Source organism: Cynocephalus volans, chromosome 4, assembly GCF_027409185.1.
Source record: "Cynocephalus volans isolate mCynVol1 chromosome 4, mCynVol1.pri, whole genome shotgun sequence".
NCBI lineage: Eukaryota > Metazoa > Chordata > Mammalia > Dermoptera > Cynocephalidae > Cynocephalus > Cynocephalus volans.
The window spans coordinates 14,217,844-14,239,600 of NC_084463.1; the positions used below are offsets into that span (position 1 = coordinate 14,217,844).

The window sequence follows — 21,757 nt, forward strand, 5'->3', positions numbered from 1 at the left end:
TCTGTTGAGAGGATAGATCACAATACAGAGAACAGCAGTCCTGGTCACAGCGGCACGGTTTGGCTAGTTTCCACGGGAACACAAGGGACAGGAGGGGCGGGATCTGGCTTGAGTTCCCACTCTCTTTATGACCTTCAACCTCTTGTTGTTCCCTCTGCAGCAGGGCTGCATGGAGCCTGCTGGGTTTCTAACCTGCAGCACAGTCACCATTCTGACCGCTGACAGGCACAGCAAAGGATGTAGAAGGTGTTGCTGCCTGACCAGTGGGATGTAGACAGAGAAGCAAAGACACCCCCCTCCACCCACCCACTGCCTATTCCAGCGTGCTGGCCCGAACAGAATGGGAACCATCAGCCACTGCCTGCCAGAGACCCCGCTTCAGGGATGGGAGACTGAGTCCGGACAAGCTGGGCTGTAGAGGTCTCAAGAGCAGGGAAGGCTGGAGGGGGGTAGTGTTCCAGAGCCCATGGGGTTATTGCTGAGAAGATATGCAAGGGGCACATTCCCCAGGGGCAGACTAGAAGCCCTGGGCCTGGAATCCGTGGGTGCTCTGTGAAGGGGCAGGCCATATGGGGACTCCACGGCAGATGCCCCAAGAGGAAAATGACCATGACAGGATGTAGCCTGCCTGAAGGCGAAACTGGCTTGCCAGCACCTTGCTTCGAAACTCCAACTGCTAAGAGACCTTCAGAGCAGACTGGGGTCAGCGTGGAATATGGAAGCGAGGTTCTTGTGAAAGGAGCAGAGATAGCCCATGAGGAATGACAAGGAAGGGGATGATGCAAACCTTCCCAGGTCCTGCCCGTGCTCCTACCCTACACCCACCCCTACATCAAGAGAAGGGACTGGTCTCTCAGGGAAAAAGCAGACTTCGAGGAGGAGCAGGAGGCGATGGAGAGCGTGGGGGGCGGGGGCAGGGAGGAGCTGATGGCAACATGGCTCAGCTCCTGCCCAGGAAAGTGAGTCCACAGTTCACTAACACAGCATCACCCACGAACAAGTAGCCACAAAGACCACAGTCAGCAAATGCACATGGACACATGAACACATCACAGGAGGGGACGAGACTGCAGGCTGCAGGTGGGGGAGGCAAGTGTAATTGCATCTTTAAGTCGAGGAACTGAGTTAGAGGGGATGGGGACGGGTGCAGGGGGACGCACACGTTCTTGGCTTCTCCTGGGGAAAGATCTGTTTGCTGAAGTGGCCGGTTTTCTTAAGCATCAACATTTGCATCTAAAAGTTCAAGCAGCTGCCTTCAGGTTCCGGAGGCTGAGGAGGGAGAGAATTTAAATTAAAGCGCAACTTTGGCTCCTTTTAGGTATCCTCACCTGCTCCTCTCCTGGCTCTTCGCATGGGCACCTTGCCCACTGAAACTCCTGAGACGACATCCTGTCTAAGCCCCTAAGTTCCTGATGAAGCAAGAAGAAGGTCAAGGCGGAGATTTAGGGAGAGGGGATGCAGGCAGGAAGTGAGGTGGGCCTCAGGTGGGCCGGAATCTGGAAGGCATGGAAAGAAAACAAACCTGGGACACCTCCAATAGTTGCTCACAGTCCTGAGACTTAGGAGAAAAGAGCTGCTGAGAAAGACCTAGTTTTTTTTAAAAAATGGGAAGACATTTCATTTTGAGGCCGCCTGCCACACATGGATTCTCAGCCTGACCTGCCAGCTGTGGTGAAATGGACAGAACATCAAGCTTCCAGCTAGGACACCTGCTTCTTGGATTGGGATCTACGAGCATCTCAGGCTTAGGCGATCACTGGCCCTGGAGCGCCCCATCTAGAAATGGATGTAATGACCCTGCTCAACCCACCTACAGGGCCGTCATGAGGACATAAAAGCACTTAGGAAAGGAGAAAAATGTTACACGGGTATACCGTGTCATTACAATCACAGCAGAAGCTAGTGTATCAGACATTTTATCATCCAGAAATCTCTTTTAACTTATAATTTAGGATAAAGTTATATATCTCTCTATAATGCCTCATTTGTATACCGAAAAAAGGCAGAAGTGAGCTGACACTTTTTTTCTATTGTATTCCAGGGTATGTCATAAAGTGAGACAGATGGGACAGAGTAGTGCAGTGGAAATGGCACTAAACTACAGCCACAGAGACCTGAGTTCCATGTCCAGTCTGTCACTTACTGTCTGTATGACTATTCTCTGTGACCTCGGTTTCCTCATCTATAAAATGGGCTACACCCCACCTGTCCTATTGACTTCTCCTGGCAGCACTTCGAAAACTGTAAAACATTTACCAGTTGTTACTCTCCTGCGCCCCTACCGTCCACAGTGGGAATTTATACTAAAAAAATGCCTAAATGGTGGAAACTGATAATGCTGGTACGGAGGAGTCATATACTATTTGCCCTACTTTTGTGTAGGGTTGGAAAGTTTCATAATAAAATGTTAAAAAAAATAAATAAAGTGGCACTAAGGCACTTTCTGATCATCCCTGAAATCATCTTTATGCTACTTTGATATAAGGAGTATTTCGCTAACTCATTCTCTCCCATGTGGCAGCTGGGATGACGCCTTATGAACCTGACCACTGGGGTGTGTGGATGTTTGCTGTGCGCATGTGCGGGAAACCTCGTGTGTTCCGGGTCTCGGTCTGTCTCATTGCCCCTTTCAGATTCCTGAAAGGTTCCTGGGAGCAGGACTCATAACAAAACTTGTATCCACTGGAAGAACTAGCCAGTACTGCCTGCCTGACTGCCCCGCCCAGACCTCAATGAGGACAGTGATCGTGACAGGGGAGACCCAGGCCAAGAGCATCTCACCTTCCCACCTGAGGGCTGCACTTCAGTTCTCTGCCTTCTGGGGCTCGGTTGCTAGAAAGAAAACCAGAGTGGATAGTGGTTAATGGACCCCTCACCCCAATGGGCCACCCCCCGCAGCAGCCATGCTTATGCCTGACTCCAGGGGAGCAAAGCGGTGATGCACGTGGCATTTTGAGTCAGACAGACCTGGGTGCGAATCCTTGCCCTGCTACTTGCTGGTTACAGAACTTGGGCACATTCCTTAACCTCTCTGACCCTCAGCTGTAAAACTTGGGTGGTGATGCCCCCATCATGGGCAGTGTGCACACTAAATGAGATGGGGTGATGCCTGACACACAGCAGATGCTCCATAAGTAGCACCTGTTACTAGTGTAGCCTGTTTGGTGCAGGTGAAGGGGCAACACTACAGCAGCCTGGAGACCCCTCTCCTGGCACCACGAGACCATGTTGGACTGGCTCTAGGGCAGCCACAGCACCTGACGACAGTACCTCCCATCCCCTCTGTTCCACCTGGGAAGGTGATCATGGGCAGTTACCATTTGCGGTGATGAGGTTCTCCCCCTGGGCTTCCTCGTCCCCTGGAGCCCTGCAAGAGGCAGAGACACACAGCCCCGTCAGGGGTCTCCAGGGCAAACCCAAGAGCATCACTACCCTGCTTGCTGGCGCAGGGCCACCTGGGATCAGCCTCCTCCAAGTCCTCTGAGGGGTCTGAGCACTCCCTACCGTGGGGTGCCTGGGGGGAGGGAGAAGTCAGGACTGAAGGGATCAGAGTCAGAGGGCACATACAGGCACCCTTCAGTGTCAGCCCCTGAGAGAACTAATACTGGGAAGAGGTGGCCTAGGGCCACATGGGGGCTTGGGTGTGCCCTGCCACAGGCTTTGGACTTCTGAGGTCCAGAGCTACCCTTGGCTATTGTGGTGGATTAATGGGGTGTCACATTTACATGGGGGTAGAAAAGTAGTGTTTCTACTCAGCTCAAAGAGGCTCATGAACAAATGACAGGTGGGGACAGTGTCACTGGTCCTATAGAGAGGACCTGGACCTTAAGAGAGGCCTTCAGGTCTTCTGCTTCCCTTCTCCTAAGCCCAGCTGTCTCAACGGCCTCCAGATAAGGTTCCTGCACCTTCTTGCCACCTCCCTTCCCCCCACATACATCAGAAGAGAGAGAGATGGTCTAACCCTCAATGTTTTGACCTCCCCTAGCCCTCAATACACACATTCTCTTTCTGAGACAAGAATCCACGAGAAAACCCATTTGGGGGTCCCACACCAAGCGCCACTCCCTGTCCCTCCTAGTATCACCCCAGATGTCCGCTGCATGGCATCCTTACCGGGGCTTCTGATTGAAACTGCACTTGCACCTGCGACCTGAAAGGCAAAGAAATCAACCAAGGTCATGCTCCTGGCTTGGCCACAGCAGGGCTGCCCTGAGTCTGTGCAGGTTATGGGACTATGTATGTGGCACCCCTAGACCTGGGCAGTGCCCCACTTTCACAGCTGTATGCAGCAACCCTAGGCTGGGTAGGGCTCTTCTGAGCCCGAGGCAGTGCATTCACCAGCTTGGAGGGCCACACAAGCACAGTGCACTCAATCATGCGAGGCAGGGCTCTGCACAGACCAGGCCCATGGGGGGAAAACACATGCAGGGGCACATCCCTCGGAGCACACTAGGGACAACACCTGTCTCCTATCTCCTGTGACTGCCCCACTCATGCCCTCTGGGTACAGCACTGTGACAGCCACCCTGCTCCTTCTTGTCTATGCTTTGTTTTCATCTAGCATTTTCTTTGTTCATACTTCACTGTTTTACTGAGCACTTACCATATGCCCAGCACTGTATTAGGTCCTGAAGATAACAAAGAGGACAGACAGTCTCCTTTCCTTTCCAGGAGAGAGAATGGCCAGGCCCTTACACTGTCCCCACCTGCCTAGCAGCCATATGAACAAAGGAACAAAAAACTTACTTAGGATAAGGAGGATGCCAACCGAGAAGAGGACCACAGCAAACACCAATCCCCCAATCCTCAGGGTCTGGTAGTCTGCCAAAGGAACCAGGGGTGAGAGATCGAAGGAGGGGTAGGGCCAGGGAGAGTGTGTCTGTCCCTCACTGGATCGTGCTGCACTCCTCTCCCTGACCCAGGGTTGCCTCGCCACTCACCATAGTGAAAAGGGTCCATTTCTTCCTCCTTTTCAGTTGCTGCAAAAATAAACAGACATGGTCAGGAGGAAGACAGCTATACATACTGGTCCCCAAATACCTTACTTTGCCTCACAGGTATCGGTCCCCACAAAGTGATTCCTAGGAAGCAGGGCCCATTAAGCAGAGATATTTAGAGGTGCAAGGACAGGTAGCCCTGCCTGTTAGGACCAATCTGAGGGCCGAGGGCAGACATGGCCTGGAGCCTAGGGAGGTTGTACCTTCAAGGCACATCCACATTTAGTGGTCCTTTTCAATCTCACATTATCCACAGAAGGTGGGGTCTATTATCCTCTTGTGAAAGTTGGGGAAACTGAGACCAAGGAAGGACGTGTAACTTGCATAAGGCCAGAACTGGCTAACTGTGGTCTAGGTTCTGTGACTCCTAAGGTTCAGGTCACAAGTCCACAGAGGCCTGGTGGGCTTGCAGGGCTTAACAGTAGACCCTGTTGGACCTTTGTGGGGGGAGGTAGCAGGCAGGATTAGAGCCTGTGAATAGCTGCTGCCTTCTAGGACTTTTTCTGCTGATTGAAGGGAAGAGCCTCTGATCAGACATGAAGACCATAATGTCCCAGAACCTTCCATCAGAAAGGGCCATGGCTATCCTCTTGTTACAGCCAGGTCCTAGAGGGGTACTTACCACTGGCCAGGACCACGGGGGCCAGCAGGCCACACAGAAAGACCAGCACCACCTCCATGGCGTCTGGGGGCAGAGGAAGGGAAAAATGACTGTCTGGGCAGGAGACTCCTGACTCCAACTATCAGGCTGATCAGGGGCAAGTCGAATCCCCAGCTCTACTCTGCGCACTTGCAATACAGTGAGAGTTCAAACAAACTAAGCAGAAGCAGTCGACATTCACTGTACTCTTAGAGAATGCTCTGCATACATTAATTCAATTAACACAACTGAATTAGTATAATTAGCAGGCACTAAGACTAACCCACATTGCAGGTGAAGAGCCTGAAGCTTAAAGAGATTGAATGACTCTCACCAGATTGAGTACCATGGCCTAGATCCTAACCTAGCTTAGTAACTCCTCCGCCACGCTGCCTTTAGGACCGAAGCCATAAAATCACAAGGACTTTGGAGGTGATCCCATCTGTGTCCTTTGCTCCAGGCCACCCTTCTGTGGCCATCTCTAGTTCATTAAGATGTTTGGGACTTCCTGGCCTGGTCCCTATAGTCAACACCCCCTATGAGAAATAATTCTTTGTATCAGATTTAATGTGGCCGGTAAACCAGCATCCCGCTAGTCCAGCCAGTGGGTGGGGAGGGAGACTTGCTGTTTACTGGACTCTGCATGGTAAATCCTGAAATGCTGAGAGCTGTTTCTTAAGTTGCCCCTCACACCTCACACCTAAAGCGCCCAAGTCAATTCTTCCTGTAGGCTTTAGTTTCTAATCCTCCAGAAAGTTGGTTTGATTAAACAAAGGGACTTTGGAGATTGGCTCTCTGAGCATCAGCACCCTGGCCTCTCCTTCCCCAGGAGATGCAGAGGCCTCTGCTCAGGAGCACATCAAGTCCTGGTCTCCGGGGTGGGTGGCCCCAGGATGGGCCATCTGGGTGGAGGCAGAAGGCAGTGCCCGTTGGTCCCACCCAGGGATAGATTTCAGCAGAGTTACACACACCTCACTCTTGGTATTAAAGGAGTCTGTGAAAGAGCCAGAGAGGAGAAGGGAAAGGAACCCGAACCAGAAAAGCCCAAGGCTGTTGGTTCTTTTCCGTGTGGGGTAATACTGGCAGTGGCCTGAACCCCTGGACATGGTCTAGTGGCCAGGAGCAGCCCTGGCTGCACTTCACCTCTCAGCCACTGGGAGTCAGAAGAACTGCACCCAGAGCCATGCCGAGGCCCAAACGTGGGGACCCAGAAGAGGCGATTCAAAAAACCTTTATCAAAAGACAGTAATTTGCTTTAATACTATCTCATTTCATATTTGTATTTCTTTTAAAGCCTGCATTACATCTCATATGTGTAAGCATATATGTAGCACATATATAAAGAAGCATTGCAATAAGATAAACACCCAGCAACAAATAACAAGAATTAGAACTTTACAGGGCTAGTCTAGCTCATTTGATTAGAGAGCAGTGTTATAACAACAAGGTCAAGGGTTAGGATCCCCATACGGCCAGCTGCCCACCCCTCCTCCTCCCAAGAGAACTAGAATTTTACAAATTCTGCTGCATTTACTTATATGTTTTCCTCCAACTCATCCCCTTGCTTCTCTCCCAGAGGTAATCGGTATCCTGAATACTTATATTTTTAATCACTCTCTTGCTGTTCTTTTTTAAAAGTTGCTAATTGATGCATATAAAATTTCAGTTATGCAAGATGAATAAGTTCTAGAGATCTGCTGTACAACACTGAATCTGTAGTTAACAATACGTTATTGTACACTTAAAAATAGGCTGAGAGTAGATGTCATGTGAAGTATTCTTATGACAATAATATATATATATAATATTCATATTAAAATTTACTATTTCAAAGTATACAATTGTATGGTTTTTAGTATATTCACAAGGTTGTGCAACCATGACTATTAGCTGGTTCCATAACATTTTCATCATCCCCTAAAGAAACCCTGCATCCATTAGTCACTCTCCATTCCCTCTTTTCCCCAGCCCCTGCCCCTGGCAACTATTACTCTACATTCTGTCGCTAAGAGTTTGCCTATTCTGAACAGTTCATATAAACAGAATCAAAATATGCGGCCTTTTGTGTCTGGCTTTTATTTTTCAGCATAACGTTTTCAAGGTTCGTCAATGTTGTAGCATGCACAAGTACTTTATTCCTTTTCACGGCTGAATAATACTCCATTGTGTGGCTATACATCTTGCTCTTATTTTTAAAAATATATTTAACACACACATACATCTCTAAAAAAATATTTTGGTTACTGTAGCTTTTTTGAGCTTTATAATTATTACATCGCGTAGTTTACAGTCTCCTGGGACTTGCTTTTTTTGTTCAACATTATGCTTCTAAGAGTCACCCATATTTACATGTAACCATAGTTCACTTATTTTCAATGTTGTGTAATATTCCGTTGTGCAGGTAAATGATCATGTATTGATCCATTCTCCTGTTGGTGGACATCTGGGTTTTTTTCCCCTCTAATTTTGTGCTATTATAAATAATGCAATTGTTAATATTTTGTGAATGGATTTGGTTTGCTAATATTTTGCTTAGGATTTTTGCATCTATGTGCATGAGTGAGATTGGGCTGCAAGTTTCACTCTATTGTCTTGACCTTGCCTGGTTTGGTATGGTAGTACTGGCCTCACAGAGTAAGTATTCACTTTCTTGGTTCACTGGAAGAGTCTGCAGAAGACTGGAATAATCTGTTCTTTGAACATTTGGTAGAACTAACCTGTAAAATCATCTGGGCTGAGTGGGAAAATTCTTTGTGGGAAGATTTAAAATTGTCTATTCATTTAATGAATGATTATGACACTCTCCAGATATCTCTATTTCTTCTTGAATACATTTAGTGAGTTATAATTTTTATAGGAATTTGCCCGTTTCTGCTTTCAAATTTATTGCCATAAAGTTGTTCATAGTATTTTCTTAATGCCATTTTAATTTCTGTTGGATCTGTTGTTATATCCTTTTTTTCATTCCTGTTATTAGGTGTGAGACTCCTTCTTGTCAGTCTCACTAGAGGTTTAACTATTTTATTAGTCTTTTCAAAGAACCAACTCTTGGTTTGGTTGGTCTTCTATCTGGTAGGTTTTAAAATTTTCTTAATTCTGCCCTTATACAATTTCGGGGTTTATTCTACTGTTCTTTCTTTATGTTTATCTTCTTATGTTGGATACATAGTTCATTAACATTTAGCTTTTCTTGCTTTCTAATATAAGCATATAAGACTATAAATTTCCTTCTAAGTGCCACTTTCACTCCATCATATTAGCTTTGAAATGTTTTTTGATTATTGTTTAGTTCTTAGTGCTTTAAATTTTCATTATAGTTTCTTATTTGACCTGCGCCTTATTAAGAAGCATGTTTTAAAAGGTCCAAATGGGTAGTGATTTTTGATTTGATTGTTATGGACTTCTAACTCAAGGGCACTATGGTCAGAGAACGTGGTCTGTGTGATACAGATGCCTTGAAATGTATTGAGACCCGCTTATGACCGAGTACACGGTAAGTTATCTAAAAAATTACATTCCATGTGTGCTTAGAAGATGGTGAATTTCTTCATTGTTGGGAAAAATGGCCTATCTGCCCATTAAATTAAGATTATTAACTGTGTTGTTTAAATTTCTACATGTTTTTTCATTCTTTTGACTGTTCAACCTATCAAAAATTGAGATAGGTAATTTAAAATCTACCACTATAAGAAAGGACTTATAGATTTATCCCTGCGTTTCTTACAATATTTTAACAGAAAGTTTAAAATCGTTATATTGTCCTGTGAGTTGGGTCTTTTAGGATTATACAGTGATCCTCTCTGTCTTAAATTCTATTTTACTTTCTGCCTTTCTGGGTTGTGTTATGTGTTGTGTGTGCATCTCATGAACAGAAAGGAGCTGGATTAAAAAGAAAATTCAACCTGACAGTCTCTATTAATTGTCAAATTTACTCCATTTAAAGTATTACATTTATTGTGACTATTGATATCTTTGGTCTGATTTTTTCCTACTTTTCTTATTCTTTCTTTCTTTTTTCTTGCGCTCCCCCCCCTTCGAATTGATTTTCTTTTTTTCTTACTCACTTTCTCCTCTGCTGGTTTAGAAATTATACCAGCTATTTCTAATCTTTTAGTGGTTACCTTTGGAATTTTGCCATATGGACTCAACTTAACAAATACTAAAACAGTCCAAAGTTAATTGCTATAATAGTTATTAGGTATCATTCTCTCCTAGAAAATACAAAAACATAAATCATCCCCTTCTTGATATATGTTGTTATTGTACAATATTTCAGTTATCTTTTTTTAATCCTATAAAATAGATATTAGTATTTGTATTTGATGAAAGCAAAGTTTATTTAGATTTATCCACGTGTGTGGTAGCCAGCCTTCAAAATGGCCCCAATACCTCCTGGTATTCAGATCTTTGTACCATTCCCCTCTCACGTTGCACCAGGATTCATCCACCCAGAACCACCCAACTACGCTCCTCCCTGATTGCCAACCCTCAGAAGTTTGTTGTTCTAAGCTGCTGCATTTGGGGGTTATTTGTTATGCAGCAATAGATAACTAATGCAACATAATAACTAACTGATATGTTCACCATTTCTTTTTGAATCTCAGCCATCCTTCAAGACATTTTCCTTATTCCTGAAGAATACATTTAGAATTTTCTTTAATGAACATCTGTTAATTATAAATTCTGCTTTTGTTTATCTGAAAATGTCTTCATTTCACCTTTGTGATGGGCAGACCCTAAGGTGATCCACAATGATCCTAACCTTCAAGGCTTTGTGTAATCTCCCACCCTGGAATGCAGTCTGGAGCTGCAACTTGCTTCTAACCAATAAAATATGGCAAAGGTGATGGGATATCATTCAAATGATGGTGTCATGCTATATAAAACTCAGAAAACTGCAGCTAGAGAATTTTCTCCCTTGCTGGCTTGAAAGAGTAAGCTGCTGTGTTGTGAGAGGGTCTATGCAGAAGCGCAGAAGGTGAAAGATCGTGGGAAGCCCCCAGCCGCTGAGAACAGCCCCTGGCCAACAGCCAGCAAGAAAATAGGGACCTCAGTCCTTTTGGCACAAGGAGATAAATTCTGCCAGCAATGTGTGGGAGTCTGGAAAGAGATCTTTCCCCCGTCAATCCCCTTTTCCAAGTGAAGCCCTAGCCAACACCTAGACTGTAGCTTGGTGTGACTATGAAGGAAAAAACTCAGCCAAGCTGTGCTAGACTTCTGACTTAAAGAAACCATGAGATAATAAATGCATGTTTCTTTAAGCTGCTAAGTGTGTGGTAATTTGTTACATAGCAACAGGAAACTAATACACCCTATCCTTGAAAGGTAGTTTGGCCATGTACCCAATTCTAGGTTGACAATTATTTTTGCTCTGCACTTTAAAGATGTTATTCCACCGCTATCCACTTTCCATTATTGCTTTTGAGAAGTCTGCTGCTTATTGTCATTCCTTTACAGATGTTCTGTCTTTCCCCTCTACCTCCTTTTATTTTCTTCTTTGTGTTTAATGTTGTGGGTTTCATTAAAGTCTAAATGTGGATTTGTTTCTGTGTGTTCTGTTGTGTTTTCTTTACCTATAGACTCACCCTTTTCATCAATTATGAAAAACTCCCAGCTATTATCTCTTCAAATATTGCCTCTGCTCCATTCTGATTAGAAATACATTAGACATTCTCATTCTATTCTCAGTATTGCTTAATTGCTTTTTCATATTTTCCACTTCCTTATTTTGCTGTACTACTGGGTAATTGTTTCAGATTTATTTTCAATTTGCTGATTCTCTTTTTAAATGTGTTTATCTGCTGTTTAATCCGTACACTTAATTTTGTATTTCAATGACTGTATTATCAATTTCTAAATGTTCTACTTGGTTTTTTTTTCAAATTGCCTGGTCATTTGTGTTAGTCTTGTTATCTATGCATTTTTTCCAATCTCATCTTTCATTTCTTACAGTATTTCCTACATAGTTATTTTATATTCTGTATCTGATGATTCCAAAATCTTAAATCCTCGGGGGGTCTCAATCTACTTCTTGTTTCTGTGCCTCTCAATCATAGTAACTTGTTTTTTCCTGTATTTGGTAATCTTTTATTGAGTACTCATATTTGTACATCTAATCTGTGGGAAATTGTCAGTCCTAAAATGGGATGCTTTCCTCCGGGGAGTATTTGTTTTGCTTTTTCATGGAGACTTAGGGCAGCAAATACTAACCCAACATCACTTTAGCCCCTCTCAAGGGTCCTGGGCTTAATGTAGGAGTCTCAGGTTTGACTTCCCAATCTTGCTGGGCCCAATTCTTACTGGTCTCCAGAATGCAGTGATGTCAACTAGCATACACTCTAAAATTAACTGTGACTTAAGTTATGAGCACACTGCTCTCTCTCTCTCTCCCCCCCTCCTCCCTCCCTCTCCCTCCCTTTCTTTCTTTCTTTTCTCTCTCTCTCCTTTCCTTCCTTTCTTTTTTTGTCAAATTTACTGCTGCTTCCCAGACCAAGACTCATCTTCAAATTACATGCTCAAATTACATCTGTTCCTTGCTCAGCCAGTGGGGAGAGTGGACACAGGACCTGGAAGAAGGATGGAATTGCACATTAAAAGCCTTCAAATTCTAGGGTCCTTGGTATGGATATTGGATCAGAGGTGACAGAAAGAAGGACAAATGGGACAGAGTTCCCCAGTGGCCCCTTGACCATCTCTAGCTAGGAGAGGGATTACAGTATTAAGCAAGTAGGGCCCCTCCTGGAAGTAGGAAAGGCACTTATCAAGGGTCCCAGTCTGCTGTGCCTTTCCCTCAAACCCCCAACAATCACCTTCATAGATGCTCAGGTTCAAGCCAATTCCACAAACAATGAATTCCTAGAAAGGGATGTAGTACTGCGGGTTCTGCAAGGAGATAAATAAATGAACAAGACATAGACTCAGCTTCCAAGGAGAGGCAGGGTTTGGAAGCGAAGAGCTTTGATTTATTAGCAAATGTGAAGAGAACTTCACAAAAGGTAGAGACTACGTGTAGTAAGACTCCAGTAGAACAGTGCGGAGGGGAGCAGGGAGTACAACAAGGAACCTGGGAAATTTCCATGGAAGAGTTGACATTCCAGATGAACCTTCAGGGCAGGATAAAGTTTTGATAGACAGGGATAGGGAGAGAGAAAAGGAAGAGCATTCTGGCAGGGAAAACAGCATGAGCAAGGGCAGTGAGAGAAAAAAATAGAAAGTAAGAATGACAAATAGTATTCAGTTCAAGTTCAGTTCAAGTTGAACCTCAAGGCACTTCATTCAACAGCAACTGCCTGAAGTGGCTTCCCCGGGATTCTGAATGAGGTTCAGCAGGAGAGAGGGCCTCCATCCACTGCAATGTCTGCACAGAACAGGAGCGTGCTGTGACACCACCCTACCAAGTATTTACCATTTCTATTGTAAGACCCATTCCCAAACAGTGAAGGGGATAGGTAGTAAGAATTCTGGTAAGACAACTGGAGTCAGATTGCAGAGGCTTTTGAATGCCAAGCTAAAAAGTTAAGACCTGTCTTTGTATTCTAAAGAAAACATTTCTGATCAAGTTACACTGTGCTGAAAGCAATACTGTTACAGATGTGCAAGTGAGCAGTGCTCCACTCCTTCGAGCTGCTGCCCAGGCCTGGGCTACACCAGACACCCCTCAGCACAGGCTTCCTCAGGGTGTCTCTTGGTCCCTAAGCCCATTTTTAAAAATTGCATGGTGATACTGCTGGCACCGACTCTGAGTTGAGTGGCCTAGTACATACCAAGAGCCTTTGAAGGGACACAGAGTGACTTTGTCTCACTGCTGCCCCAAGAAACTCTATCTTGGCTTCCTGTCACTCCTGCACATGGCCTTCCGCATCCCCACCCTCCCAGCTACCACACATTCCTTTCTCCTGCGGAGGAAGCTGGCTGCCTGGGGCTGGCTGGGGTGGGGAGGTTAAGAGGTGGCAGAAGTGACACATCTCATTTCCAGACTACAGAATCTAGGGAGTAGATGGAAGAGAGAAGGGAAGAATCCTTGCGAGAGGGAGAAGCAAGGCAGATTTGGGTGGAGCTGGGAGAGAGGGCACAGGAATATTATATTAGCCTGGATGTGCATGTTCTGGGGAGAGCTTTGTTCTGAGGCCTGGACCATGCCCGGGGGCCTGAGGACCTGGCGCACTGGCACAGGGCACCTGGGAAATCATCACTGCTGGAATGGGGGACTCCTGAGCCTCCTCATTCTCCTGCTTCCCAACTCTCTACCTCTGGATCATTTAGACCGTTCTCCCCATATGGAAAATGGGACCAACTGCATTTTGCCTCCTCTATAGTGTGTCATGAGAAAGAACCCAGTTTCTGCTCATTTCTCTTCCCCTTTCCATGTGCTTATTTATCACTACATTAGTAAACTGCTGACATTTTGAGTGGCAGCAGCACTTTCATGCTAATTTTCCTCCCCAATTGTCCCGCCAGTTTGCACAGTTGCTTGCTGGGTGTGCGGGAGAAAGCAATCAGAAGAGTTTCTCCAGCGATTATCTTTCCATACTGAGTCACATAATTTCACTTAATTGCTGGGTAAAAGCTGCTCAGAAAGAGAAACCGCTAGTGGATGATACAGCAACATGCTATGTTATTTTTGATTCCACGTGGCAGTGAGGTACATCAGAATACCCAGCGCTATTGTTAAAATAACTCAGAAATGACCTCCCTTTAACATGCAGAGGTTCAAAGTTCAGTGAAACTTCATCTCACCCTCATCCCTCCCATCCCTGCTCCCAAAGCCTCGCCCCTCTTCCCTTGCCTCTCACCTGCTCGCCTTCCTGCAGGTTCATCCATGCCCTGGGGATCACCATGGCCTGGAGCCTGGCAGGATGCCCCAATGAAAGACGAACCCCCATTCCAGACAGGACATACCAGAAGGGATCCTTTCATGGGGTCACAGAATGCCTGGGCTCCGTAGTTTAGGTTAACTGGTTACCCTAGATCATTGGTGCACGTCAGGGGACATGATTTAGCCTGTCATGTATCGAGATCTTTGCAACCAAGAAGCCTGTTAAAAGAAGATTCGACTGTGTATAAATAGGGTGTAACCAAGATATGAGGTTTACCAGATGGAGTTAGCATCACAGAATGCCAGAGTGGTTAGAATAAGTGAAACGAAGTATCTTTATTTGAGAAGACTGAGCCCAAAGAGAAGATGCACCTGACTCATCCAGCCAGTCAGGGGCAGGGCCTGGCTCAGAACACGCACTCCACTGTTATCTGCTGCTTTGATGTGCTGGGATTGGGAGGTGGGCAGGCCAGGGCTGGCAGAGCAAGGCTGCAAGGTGCTTGGCAGGCTGGCTAGAGCCAGGGAAGAAGACAAAGCCCTGCAGGAATGAGGGTGGCCCGGGCAATGAGAGGGGGTGGGAGGAAAGCAACTGGCAGGCTCCTTTGATGGGAAGATGACCTTGGACTGGAGATGGAAAGGCAGCGCCGGCTTCGGGGAGGGTGAGGGAGGGAGTCCTATCTAGAAAGGGCCTTCAGAAGGCAGGAGCCAATTCCTCACCCTCTCACAGAGGGGAGCAATCGGAGGATGAGAACAGATCTTCTCATTACCCTGGCTGCATGGTGTTGGGATGAGCTAGGCACAGTGGCTGTTACTGCAGCACAGATCTGAATAGTGTCAGGCCAGGCTAAGAATGAAAACAGAGAAGCCCAGCACTAAAAACTATTATAGACAAACTGGTCAGATTTACTGCCAGAGAGATGGAATCTTCATATTCCTAAGACATTAGGGGGTCCAACTGTTAGGGAGGAATATTGAGGGAGGGTGGTCTGATCTGTGTTCTAAGCAAGGCTTTTAGAGATAATGGACTGACCCTGAAGGCTTTGAAAGGCCTCCTTAGCCCTTGGGTTCTATGACAGGGCCATGCTTACAGGTGATCAGTGTCACCCCCAGTTCTCTATTATACACGCTCATGAGTAGGGCTTGGGGGGTGGTCAGTCCAAACCAGCAGATAATGCCCAAACCCTCGCCTTGGCTTGGCTTTGGACTGTGTTTTCCTTTTATGGGAACTTGGGCATCATCATGCTTTCAGCCAAATGATAAAGACTCCCAGGGAGGCCTCCGTGCTGGAGAGGCTGGAATGGTCTCCTCCTTGATCTTCCCTGCGCCCCCCAGTCCCCTCTGCCTCAAGTATCTCCCTACTTCCCCATCTACCCTGGGGTCTCCAGGTGTCCTTGGCATCCAATCAAACTGCCTGCCTACTCACGCACAGTCGCCCCTTTCGTCTCCTAACTGCTGATCAGCTTTCTGCTTCCCATCTTGGATGCTTTGGCTTAAACTCTCTTGCAAGAGTATGAAGAAAGCAAAGACCAAAAGGACAGTCATCATCTACTGATGGACTGTGTCTAGCAGAGCTCAGAGGGACCTTTTCCAGGTCCTTCTTGGCTGAGCCCAGCACTCTATCGCTCTCTCTCAGGGTCAAGGCTGCTTTCTCATCTCCCCTGTGTCCACCAGCCTGGAAACAGAGGTAAGGACCACTGTGACCTCCAACCCCCAACTTCATGCCCTAAACACCCTGACCTTAAAGCTCCCCAGCCACAGTGACCCAGAGCCATGACTAAGTTTCATCATCTGCTTTTGTGCAATGGAAGGTTGATTCTTGTTCATCTTTGGTCTCTTCTGGGAGGCTGCTCAAAAGTCCATTTCCTCATGTAGCTACACGACATAGCTGCAGCCTCCTTGACTGTAAAAGGCCCCATGCAACACCGGGTCCCCAGGCCAGTGTGCCCTGGCCTCTAGGTCCATCCACACCCAGGGCGGCAGGGGATGCAGAGCCACTGGCTGGAGAACATGACTCTCCTGAAGAGAGATATTCGGGGTCCTTGCAACTATACAGAGCCCACCCCCACTTACAGCACACTTCCTAGAGCAGTCCTCAAAGAAAGGAAGTGGGGAGAAGACAGTGAGTCTTCTCAGTGGCAGAACGTGGTGACACTGGTGATAGGAATAAGCAAGTTGCTGCTGATCAAAAGTTTGGGGGTGTGGATAGAAGTCTGCCTGGACCATAGGAATCCTTCTGTGGACTCCATAGAAGGAAATGAGAGGAATTAAAAATTCTGAGAGGGAAATCCCATATGTGAGGCCCCACCTAGAGGTCTGGATTGGATGAGAGGTGACAGTAATAATCATGACAAACAGTACAGGTAAGGCAGTATTCTTAGTACTTTAAATATTTATTCTCATTTAATCCTCACAAATAGCATATGGAGAGTATATTATCATCAAACCCACTTTACAGGGAAAGAAAGTGAGGCAGAAAAGACATCCCCTGGTGAGTTACTGTTAGATTCCAGACTTCGGTCCTGCTCTGTCTGCCTCCCTTTCGGCCGGGGGTAGGGGAGGGGTAGTCTTCCTGCTGTGGGTGGTTTGGCCTTGAGCTGGGAGCCAGCCCTGGACTCCAGCCCCCAGGCCCCACATGGCCAGAGCAGGGATCATACCCACCCAAAGGCAAAGGGTCACAATAGGCTACCAGCACTGTGGCTCTTTGGAGGGCCTGCCTCCTCCAGGCAGCTGCCACTCTGTCTCTTGCTCCTGTCACAGTCCAGCAAGCCTCAGCCACCTGAACAAGTCACATGAGCTCTGCAAAGAGGGCCCCAGCAAAAGGGGCTCCTGCCAATGGATGAACATTTACCAACCAAGCTCCTAACATCTCTAGCTTCATCCATATTCACGAGGGAAAGAGAGACAGGAGAATGTACAATGCCTGCCAGCTCTCCCCCGAGAGAGAATTTATATTCTCTTATTGGATAGAGAGCTGTTTACTTGGGAGGGTGATTTTTTTGGAACAGATTACAGAATCATGTAGCTGACTAAGCTGAAGGTGAGAGCATGGGGTGGGGGCAGTGCAGAATTCGTCAGTCCATCCCACTGTCCACTTTCCAAGGCCATCATAAAGGTCAAGTGAGATAATACATATGAAAGTTCTTTGTAAACTGTAAAGCACTGTGATAATAACAATATGTAACATTTATTCGGTGCTCATGTCATGCCATGTGCTATTCTAAGTGGTTTACATATATTAACTCATTAAATCCTTATAGTAGTCCTATTACTATTGTACAGTTGGGCAGACTGAGGCCAAGAAGGTTAAGTAACTTGCCCAAGGTCACAGAACTAGCAAGCAGCAGAGCCCAGATTCAAACCCAAAGAACCTGGCACCAGGGTCCTTGCTCTGAAACACTCAGCTCTCCTGCTTCTGGGTCACCCAGTGGCTTTGTGGCCTTGAGCAAGTTACTTGACCTCTCGGAGTCTTTGCTTCCACAACTGTAAGATGGGGATAATAACACACATGTCAGGAGATGTGGGGTTTAGATGAGACAGGCTTTGTGTGGGACAATCGCTGTTTGCCTGCCCACACCCTTCTTCCGTGGATAGCACCTACTTTGGAAGGGAGCCTGCTCCTCCCCCACTCCAACCCTGTTGCTCTACTGGAGGCTGCCAATCATAGCCCCTCTCTTGTAACTAGAAGGAATGGGTAGGAGACCTCAGTGTCCCTGGGGGGTGGTCATGCTGGAACCAAGCAAGGAAGGGTTCAAGCAACCAAGCTGCGAACTGTGGGAGCAGCAGGAGTCTGCAGGGGAGAAGTCAGCCAGCAGCAGACAGGGAAAGAGCTGGCCAGGAGAGGGATGTAGGTACCTCTGTTCCCCAACCAGTGGCACCTGGCCCTTCCTGCAGCTTGGCCCTGTGAGCCAATGATTCGTGCCCTGCCTAAACTAGCTGCAGTTCTGTTTCTGCCATTTGCAGCAAAAAGAGATGGCATGTGGAAAGAGCTGAGCGCAATGCCTGTGGAACTGTAACTGCTCTTCAAGCCTCGACTGTCAGTCTAGTACTATCATTCTCCAACTCTTCCATAAGCTTCTGCCTTCATTTTCTACCTTTTCCTGGAAAATGGGGAAGAGAAACAAAGATGGCGCCAGGGAAAGGGCCCCAATTACCTCCTCTCCCTTCCCTTCCTTTCTCCTCATGTTGTCCTCTAACCACCGGAAGGCTCCAGTGTCCACACGCTGTCACAGGGCGGGCCTCAGCCCACAGCTCACAGGCTCCCTGGGCCACTGCTTTCTCCTGCCTCCAGAAAAACAGCCTGCGTCATCCAGGGCTGCAGACAGGTGGCGTGGGGAGAGCATGTCTGACTGGGACAGCCAGAGAATGGTGACACATCTTTCTGACCAAAACAGAGGGGAGCCCTTACCGAGAGGCACAAGATAAGCAGAGGACATGAGACAGCAGAAGAGGAAAGAAATCCCAGGGGAAGAGAAACTGAAAAGGGGAGATGCCCAAAGAGAGGTGGGAGAGAAGCAGGCGGAGGAAAGCAAAAGAAAGAAGCTGCAAGAGAGAACAGAGGCTGGCTCGGGGCACAGTCCCGGCAGAAACTGAGCGAGAGGAGAGGAAAGGCTGTAAAGCAAGGAGAGGAGGAGACTGCTGAGAAACAAGAAAGCCTGCTTTGGAGGAAACATCAAACAAGCCTCCATGCTGTCCTCCTCCCTGCCTCTACACCCTTGGCCACCTGGTACCTCCACTATGCCCCTGTGTTCCCCCAGTCACACTGATGCTCCAAAGAGCAGAGAGAGAAAAATGCATCAAGGCAGAGTCGGCGGGGGGGGGGGGGGGGGGGGGGGGGAAGGAGCCAACAGACAGCTGCTGTTTCTGGGAGAAAATATCTCATGCCTCTCCCAGGCTGCAGGGCAGGTGCCCAGTGGAAGACACAGTGTCTTTGCCAAACAGAGGTCAGGAGCCTGCAGCTGTCTCAACCGAAGGCCCAGCCCTTGGGGTCCTCAGGCACCCTCTGGCCAGCATGTCCAATCTTCTGCCTTCCCCGAAGTCCTCCAAGGAGAAGCCACTGAGTCCCACAAGGGGATCCTTCCATGTGTCTAAGAGGGCTGGGCTCCGAGATGCACAGGCAGGGCCAAGTGGACTTCTGCAAAACCAGGGGGCTGTTCCCAAGGTGTCCCTGGTCCTCCTGCCTCCTTGGGTTCAGGGGGACAGGGACTTTTGTTCCTCAACCACAGACCCTCCAGTGGTCCTGCAGCTGTCAAAAGAGAAAGAGGAGCAACTGTGTTCTGTATGTTCTACACCCCACACTGCTCCTGTTCCCTGCCCATGTTGGTTGAAGGGGATGATGATGATGATCGTGACGATGTTAAAAACACCAGGTTAAAGACACCTTATAAACCAGACAACTTCACAAGCACTAGCTCAAAGAAACATCACAACTATATGTGATGCTGGCTATTACTGCCATTTTACAGATTAAAAAATGAGAGGCTCAAGGTTATGTTATTGCCTAAGGCCCCACAGCGAACAGTAGCGCAGCTGAAATTGACACCTAATTCTGTTGATTCCCAATGCTATGCTTTTTCCATTCTTTCTTGCTGCTTCCCTGGCAAGGGTGGTAATGCACTGGGACTAAGGGAAATAAAAATGGTGGCCCTGATTTATTCCTGGAATGCAAGGGTAATTCAATTCACACATGAAAATTGATCAGTGTAATATACCACATCAACAGAATGAGGGAAAAAACTACATGAACATCTCAATTGATGTAGGAAAAGCATTTAACAAAATTCAGCCCCTTCTCATGATAAAAATACTCAAAAAAATTAGAAATAGAAGGAAAGTACCTCAATGTAAGAAAAGCCATATATGAAAAACCCACAGCAAACATCACACTCAAACATTGTGGTGAAAGACTGAAAACTTTCCCTTTAAGATCAGGAACAAAGCCAGGATGACCACTTTCACCATTTCTATTCAACACAGTATTGGAAGTCCTAGCCAGAGCACTTAAGCAAGAAAAATAAATAAAAGGCATCCAAATTGGAAAGGAAGAAGTAAAATGATCTCTGTTCACAGATGATATGATTTTATAGGGTTTGTGAAACTGTAAAGATTCCACGAAAAACTGTTACAGATAATAAATGAATTCAGCAAAGTAGCAGGATACAAAGTCAACACACAAAAAATAGCTGCATTTGCAACTAATTCTGTACACTAACAATAAATAGTCTGAAAGAAAATTAAGAAAATAATTCCACTTATAACAGCAACGAAAAGAATAAAATACTCAGGAAATAACCAAGAAGGTGAAAAACTTGTAGAATGAAAACTTCAAACCACTTCTGAAAGGAATTAAAGAAGACACAAATAAATGGAAAGACACCCCATGTTCATAGATTGGAAGACTTAATATTGTTAAGATGCTATACTATCCAAAATGATCTATATAGTCAATGCAATTCCTATCAAAATCCCAATGACATTTTTTTTGCAGTATTTCCTAAAATTCATATGGAATCTCAAGGGACCCTGAATAGCCAAAACAATCCTGAAAAAGAACAAAGCTGGAGGATTCATGCTTGCTAATTTCAAAACTTACTACAAAGTTACAGTAATCAAACAGTGTGGTACTGGCATAAAGACAGACATATAGATGAATGGAATAGAATGAAGTCCAGAAATAAACCCTTACATATGTGGTCAAATGACTTTTGACAAGGGTGCTAAGACCCTTCAATGGGGAAAAGACAGTCTTTTCAACAAACGATGCTGGGAAAACTAGATATCCACATGCGAAAGAATAAAGTTGGATCCTTACCTAACACCATATATAAAGATTAACTCAAAATGGATCCATGACTTTACATGTGAGACATAAAAGTATAAAACTCTTAGAAGAAATCATGGCAAAAACTTCATGACATTGGATTTGGCAACGGTTTCTTCAATAGGACACCAAAGGCATAGGCAACAAAAGAAGAAATAGACAAATCAGACTTCATGAAAATGAAAACATTTCGTGCATCAAAAGATAGCATCAACAGCGTAAAAAGGCAACCCGCAGAATGGGAAAAAATATTTGCAAATCATATATCTGATAAAAGATTAATTTTCAGAGTATATAGAGACCTCCTAAAACACAACAACAACAAAAAAACAAGCAATCCAATTCAAAAATAAGCAAAGGACTTGCATAGACATTTTTTCAAAGAAAATATATAAATGGTCAATAGCACATAAAAAGATGCTCAACATCACTAATAATCAGGGAAATGCAAATCAAAACTACAATGAGATACCACCTCACACCCATTA

General features: G+C 46.0%; 1 protein-coding gene across 3 annotated transcripts in view; it reads right to left on the bottom strand.

Annotated features, from left to right (window-relative positions):
* The window catches only part of FXYD6 (FXYD domain containing ion transport regulator 6), a 32,469-nt gene continuing 10,712 nt past the window's right edge, over positions 1 to 21,757 (bottom strand). For 2 of the 3 annotated variants that reach the window (XM_063094040.1, XM_063094041.1), the window contains 7 exons: positions 5,620 to 5,682; positions 4,941 to 4,979; positions 4,747 to 4,821; positions 4,114 to 4,150; positions 3,318 to 3,367; positions 2,782 to 2,832; positions 1 to 1,269 (listed from right to left, as the gene is read on the bottom strand). In XM_063094040.1, coding sequence (XP_062950110.1) covers positions 2,804 to 2,832; positions 3,318 to 3,367; positions 4,114 to 4,150; positions 4,747 to 4,821; positions 4,941 to 4,979; positions 5,620 to 5,677 — 288 coding nt within the window. In that variant the 5' untranslated portion in view covers positions 5,678 to 5,682 and the 3' untranslated portion in view covers positions 1 to 1,269; positions 2,782 to 2,803. Of the gene's footprint in view, positions 1,270 to 2,781; positions 2,833 to 3,317; positions 3,368 to 4,113; positions 4,151 to 4,746; positions 4,822 to 4,940; positions 4,980 to 5,619; positions 5,683 to 12,446; positions 12,521 to 21,757 lie in introns of those variants that run through there. The other variant, XM_063094042.1, reaches the window with a different exon arrangement.